Here is a 7,272-nt window from a genome sequence, read left to right as displayed (position 1 = left end):
AAAATTATTCTGAAGCTATGAAATTTATAGAAGTTTTAGAGGACATGTGTTTAAATATTGAATCGGATAATGAAATCAATGAAAGTAAAGATATAAATAGCAATGAAGATGAAGAGATTACTGACGGCATAAAGGATACAAACAGCAATAATAATGATAATAATGATAATATAAATCATAATAATAATAATAATAATAATTATTACGATTTGAACATAAATTTTTGTAGGAAAGAAATTTTTATACAATTACAAAAAGCTTATATCTATTCAAAAATGAAAAAAATAAAAGAATCTATTAGAATATATGAACGAATATTAAATCAATATGACAATGTAAAAAATAATAAAATTGTTATTTTAATTGCTTATAATAATTATATTGCTTTAATGCATAATGATAATCAGCTGAAGTTAGATATTAAACAAAATAAAAATATCCAAGATCAATATGCTTTAACATTTCATATAAGTGTAGAAAAATTATCTGAAATAAAAAATTTTCTCTTTACAAATAATATAATGGATAAACAAGTTCAAATGAATAATAGTAATAATAATAATAATAATTATAGTAATAATAATAATATTAATAATCATCATAATAATAATTATTATACAAATATAACTACACATTCTAATAGCATATTTAATAATATGAATGAATTCATGTTTAGTACCATATGTTTTAATGAATGCATCGCACATTTAACAAGTGAACAAAAAGACGAATTTAAAATGAAATTGAAATGTTTTTCAACACGTTTTAGCAACTCTATTTTATTAGATAAACTTATTATTTTAGAATTAAAAAATAGAAATTATATGAAATGTAAATCTTATATATATAATAGAATTAATTTAATGAATTCATTTGAAAATCAGATTAAATTTATTAATGCATATATTTACCTTTGTTATGAAAAAAAGAACTTTAAAGAAATTGTAAAAATATATTTAATGTATGAATATCTATTTCAAAATAATGTAAAACATTATAGTTCCTTCTTTACTAACCTCTTTTATATATATATATGTTGTACAGATTATTATACAAAAGATGAACATGGTGATCAAAATATAGTTCATGTAGAAAAAACAAAGAAACAAACAGATCAAATATATGAAAATAATAATAATATACATAATCTTACAAATAATTTATCTTTAGTATTAGATTTATTTTATAAATATAAAGAAATCATACAAGAAAATCCAGATATTATAAATTATGAAACCTTATATTTAGTATGTAAATATCTATTACATCATAATAAAGAGCAACTAGTTCAAGAACTTTTTGATTATTTATGTGAACATGAAAAAAATAATTTAGATTTTATAGCATGCTTTACATATATATATACATATATCAATGTATCTAATGCATATACATACGAAAATAAATTAAAGAAGCTTGTATTAACAGAAACATATCTTATTGATGTTGAAGAATTGGAAAATACAAATATACCATTCGATAAAATAAATCTAAATAATAATATATCTCATATGAACGATATCCAAGTAGAAAAGAAAAAAAATAGAAAAAAACGTAAGAGAAGTTGTAAGAAAAAAAAATTAACAGACCCAAGTAGTGCCAACCTTAATCCTGATCGATGGTTACCTAAACATGAAAAACCAGAATTTAAAAAATTAAAAAAAAAAAAAAAAAAAAGTGAAACCCTTAAACAAAAGGTAGTAGTAGAAGTTGAAGAAACCAAAACAACACTCAAACAAAATAAATTACAAAATTTGAAAAAGAGAAGAAAAAAGTAAATTATATATAGAGAAAAAGAAAAAAAAAAAAAATCATGTGAATAATGCATATTTTGTGAACCCATAATTTTTTATTCATAATATATATAATAAGTCTAACCATTATTGTGCACATAATTATAATTTTTTTTTTTTTTTTTTTTTTTTCTTATCCATATATTTTTTAATAAAATGTTTAATCTTTATGATATATTATATATATATATATATATATATATATTTATTTTTTTATATTTTCTTATTATTAAATAACTTCAAAATAGTTATATAAAACAATATTTAAATTTGAATATTTACTTGATAATATAAATTACACTTTTATAGTTTTTTATATGGAATTTATAAAAAATATTTAATAAAAAGATGTAATAAAGAAAGAAGAAAAATAGGTATACGAGAAAGTTGATGCATATATATATATATACTTATTATACACAAATGTGAAAAAAATATGCAAATTATTCAATTGTAGGAATATTTCAAAAATACTCAATATGTATACATATACATATTATACTTATATATATATATATATATATATATATATATATATATTATACATATATATAGTTTTTTTTTTTTTTAAAATAATAAAAACTTAAAAGCACTTTAATTTTATGGTGATATAAATTTTTTTTTTTTTTTTTTCTATTTTGTTTTTAATTTTTACCTCAAAAAAAAATTATATATACATAAACATTCGTATATTATATACATATATATATATATATATATATATATATATATATAATATTTACATATATATTTTTATTTTTTCTTTTATGTGTATAACTTTCAATTTTCATCATCATAGTCTATATCTCCATAAGACCATATAACGTGTTTATTTTTTTTGGCCAATATTTCTTCCTTCTTTAATTTTTCAAATATTTTTGTATCACTACTATTATCAACATAACATATGCCATTATATACAATTTCCTCATTCACACTTTTAATATTTTTATTAGTATTAAATTGTTCATAATCATAAAAAACGACATGAAATAAATTAGCTTCTTTTTTTTCAAATTTAACATATAAGAATTTATCAAGTAAAAATTTCTTTATATATACAATTAAATCTGTTTTATTTTCTGCAGGTATTTTTAAACCTGCTAAAGAAACTTTAAATGAGAATGGTGGATAATTTTTTAAATTAAATTGTTCATTCAATTTTTTAATATCGACAAAATCTAATTCATATTCATTTCCAAAATCGATATATTTTACTAGTACTTTTTTTTTATTTTTATTTACTTGTAATACTATTGCTCTATAATAACAATTGTCATTATATTTGGCTAGTACTAATGTATTTTTATTTATTTCATTTAAATTGGATGAATCTAAAATCGATTTTTTATTTAATTCTCTTTGTAATGTTAATAATTCTTCTTTTCTATTTTTTAATTGAAGAGATATATTATTAATGTCTTCTACATATGAACAATAATATATATTATCATAAGCTGTTAAATCATTTTCTGTTTTTAATAAATTATCTGTATACTCAGATTTTTCTAATGACCATATATTTTTCTTTTGAATTTTAGCTTCCTCAGCTGCTTTTACAAAATTATTTCTTTCACTTGTATTATTTAAACCCACTTCATTTAATACACCATATCCTAAAGAAAGTAAATGCATTGAAAAATCTTTATTCTGATATTTTAATAAACCTATAAAATTTCCACCTTTATCACATGTAATAATAGATATTTGTACCATCCTTTGCATTAACATTTTCCTTGTATATTTATATGCTTGAACGGCTATTTCTTTATATTCTAATTTCTCTTTTTTACTATTATTTTTTTCAAAATCTGCATCCCCATTCAATATATTATTCTTTTCATTATTTTCCATTCCATTCATATTATTTTTATTCTTTATTTTTAATTCCATATTGTTTAAATCTTTTAAATTTATTTTTTCTACGGTGATTCCTAATAATATAAAATTAATTAAAAGATTTTGTGATGGAATATATAATTTATATTTGTTAGCACCATATATAAAATCAACATAAGCGTTTAAGTTATTATATTTATTTAAAGTATTTTCAAATGATCTGGCTCTTAATGCATTTTCATTTCCGCTAATATTATTAATTTTAATAATTTCTAAATGAGGATTAAATCTACCTAATTTCTTTTCTTCCGCTTCTTTTTCTAATTCTTGTAATCTGAAATAATTGCTAGCTTTATCATCATCCTGTCGGTGATTTAATACTTTCGCTAATCCCTTTGCTACTAATTCTTCGTTTAAATTAATATATTCTTCTTCTTCATCATCATCATCATCATCTGTATCATCATAATATAATCCCTTTTCATTATTACCTAATGCTGTATTTATTTTTTTGGAATTTTTCTTTACATTTTTTTTCTTTGAGATGTTGTTTAATTTTGATGTGCTATTATTATTATTATTATTATTATTAAGGGCCAATGTCGTTTTAGTATTACCTTTTGTGTTTTTTTTTTCATTCCATTTGTTTGTTAATCCATCATATACGTCATCATTTATATGATTCTTATTTTTGTCATTTTTGTTTTTCTTTTGTATTTTATAAATACTAACAAAATGCATTCTTCCTTTATCATCTGAACATTGTGGAATATATCCATCACTATTACTTTGAGGTGTTTTAACATATTCAGTTACAATTTTAATTTGTTCCCCTGCTATTTGTGATTTTAAACAATCTTTAGCCATTAAACATAATGTATTTAATTTAATATCTGTATTATTATGTTTCTCACATTTTATGGATGCTAAATATAATCTCCTTTCTTCATTTTTATAATCTATAATAATAACATCTCCATATAAAACCTCTATAACTCTTGAAAAATATTCTTTTTCATAATCAATTTCTTTTTCTGTATAATTAGTCCATTTTTTTTTCCTTAATTGTATAGCTTCATCTAATGCTTTTTTATATTCGATAGGATTTGGTACAAATTTTATGGTATATTCATTAATATATGCATATCCACTTTTTAATAATAAAGTACATATATTACCTAACTTATAATAAATATTCGCATATAAATTAAAATTATTATCAACATGTTTTATTTCTATCTCTATATCCCTATTTAATAAACGTGATTCCACAAATCTTTTGGTTTCCATGGCATATAATTCCTCCTTTACCGTCTCTTCATTATCTACCATTTCTTTTTTAAACATATCTACAATAATACCACATAATGAAAAAGAAAAATAATACATGGTTAAATATTTTTCATTTGTATATAAATTAGATTCCGCGTTTTCATCTTCGTTTGTTTTTTTCTTATTTTTATTTTTCATTTTCTTTTTAGAATTGCCTGTATCTTCATCAATCATTCCATTTAATTCTGTGTTATCAATATTATTATTATTATTATTACTATTATTTTTGTTTTTTTTATTTTTTTTATTCTTCTCACCACTATTATTATTACTATTATTACTATTATTATTATTATTATTATTACTAACTAGAACTTCTCTTTTTTCATTTGCTGCTTCTTTTTCTGCATACACACGAAAGTTGGCTCCATCTCTTATATGCTCAACAACACACTTCAATCTTCTATTAACAAATAAATCATATAACTTCTTATTTTCATTCTTATCATTATAACAATATACAATGTTTCGAACATACGATTTAATATTATTACCAAAAATACCAACTTTCCTTTCTTTCGCCTGTACATAATAAGGTTCTAAATCAGCATACACACTACTCTTAACATTTTTATTTGATACTAATGTAGCATAACCTTTCTCCAATAATAAAATACCAAGGTTCTGTTCTTCATAAAAAACACTACAAAATTGTCGATTATTATAAGTATATTCAAGACAAAAACTAACATTCTTCCCTATAATCATTTTTCTAATAAATTCTCTACTTTCCCATGCTAATGGTTCTTCAACCTTTTCGGTATTTTGGCTTTTCATAAACAATCTTGGGCATTGTAAGCAGGCCAAATTTATTTGCCTTTCCTGTGATACTCCGCCTAAAAAAATTCATACAAAAAAACAATTACAAAATTAAAAATATTACATTATTACATTTATTATATATATATATATATATGAATATACATAAATATACATTTAATCATATCTAATATTTCATTTTTATATTACCTTTTTTGGCACCTATTAAAACATAGGTATCTGCGGATATTACTTGTTTCACAATACCATTCAATCTTTCCATTTATATAAAAATTTTTTATCTCATATATATAATATATATATATATATACAGGGGAAAATATTTGGTCATTCAATAAAATACTATTAATCTTATAGATATAAATATATACAAATATATATATATCTTCTTATATAAACATACACATTTACAATTTAATCTTCTCTTATTTTATTTTTATTCAATAACACTTAAATGAATATTTTATTTTTATAATTAATAAGGATATGTAATCATATAAAATAAAATAAAATAAAATAAAATAAAATAAAATAAAATACGTTATATATTTTTTAGTAAAAATATAAAACTTTTTTTAAAAATATTTTATTTATATTATTATATATATATATAATTATTTATTTAATATATATATAATATATATATATATTTTTTTTAAGAATAATAATATTGATCCTTTTTTTATTTTTAATATTTTTCATATATATTATTATTTTTTGGTGAATTTGTATTTATATAAATATTATTAATATTTTGATTTTTTCCTTTTTATCTATTGTTTTGTGTATATATATAATAATGTAATGTATTTTTTTTTTTTTTTTTTTTTATTATTTATTATTTTATGTATTAATTTTTTTATTTAAGCATATGTATTTTTTTTATATTTTATAAATTGTTTTATTTATTATTATATATTTAATATATATATATATATATATAATATATATTTTATTATATATATATATATGTATTTTAACATATAAAATGTATTATTATATATATTTTATTTTGTTGTTATTAAGAATAAAATGTAGTTAGATAGGTTTGTACTTTATTATATTATTCTTTGTTTTGTTTTTTGTATTTGTGTTTATTTTTTTAATTTGTTAACGTTTGTATGTACTACAATATAAACCTACCTCTTAAATATTTCTTTAATATAATATTATATTATATATTAAATGTTGCATAAGAAAATATACAGAATAATAAAAGAGGGAATACATAAGCAATTTATGCATTTACTCCCCTACATTTTTCTTTTATGTATTTTAGATTAAATTACAAAGTTATAATATTCATTTATCTTATATTTATTATTATTATATAATACATATAATATATATAATTATATATTATATAAAATATATACAATCCTATTTATTTACATCTATAGAATTTATTATATTTTAATTAAAGCATTTCAAATTTTAAAAATAGAATAAAATGTACATGTTATACATATATATATATAATATTAAAAATAATAAAATTAATGGTTTTATTAAATCTCGAAATAAAAAT

The 7,272-nt window shown here is 18.8% G+C and overlaps 2 protein-coding genes across 2 annotated transcripts in view; one reads left to right on the top strand and one right to left on the bottom strand.

Moving 5' to 3' along the window:
• Positions 1-1,778, top strand: part of PRSY57_1134800 (signal recognition particle subunit SRP72, putative) — a gene marked incomplete at both ends in the record, with an annotated part of 2,604 nt that extends 826 nt beyond the window's left edge. The window contains one exon of the mRNA XM_012908311.2: positions 1-1,778. This exon is cut by the window's left edge and continues 826 nt beyond it. Within this exon, the coding sequence (XP_012763765.2) occupies positions 1-1,778 (1,778 nt within the window).
• A 795-nt stretch (positions 1,779-2,573) lies between these two features.
• PRSY57_1134700 (nuclease) lies at positions 2,574-6,006 on the bottom strand (the record flags this gene model as incomplete). Its single annotated transcript, XM_012908310.2, has 2 exons — positions 2,574-5,800; positions 5,934-6,006. 2 exons carry the CDS (start codon positions 6,004-6,006, stop codon positions 2,574-2,576), a joined length of 3,300 nt encoding a protein of 1,099 aa, XP_012763764.2.
• Between the last annotated feature and the right edge of the window lie 1,266 nt (positions 6,007-7,272).

This window comes from Plasmodium reichenowi, chromosome 11 (assembly GCF_001601855.1).
Source record: "Plasmodium reichenowi strain SY57 chromosome 11, whole genome shotgun sequence".
Lineage (NCBI taxonomy): Eukaryota > Apicomplexa > Aconoidasida > Haemosporida > Plasmodiidae > Plasmodium > Plasmodium reichenowi.
Note: the sequence above shows the minus strand (reverse complement) of the source record. Positions and strands in the feature narration are given on the sequence as shown.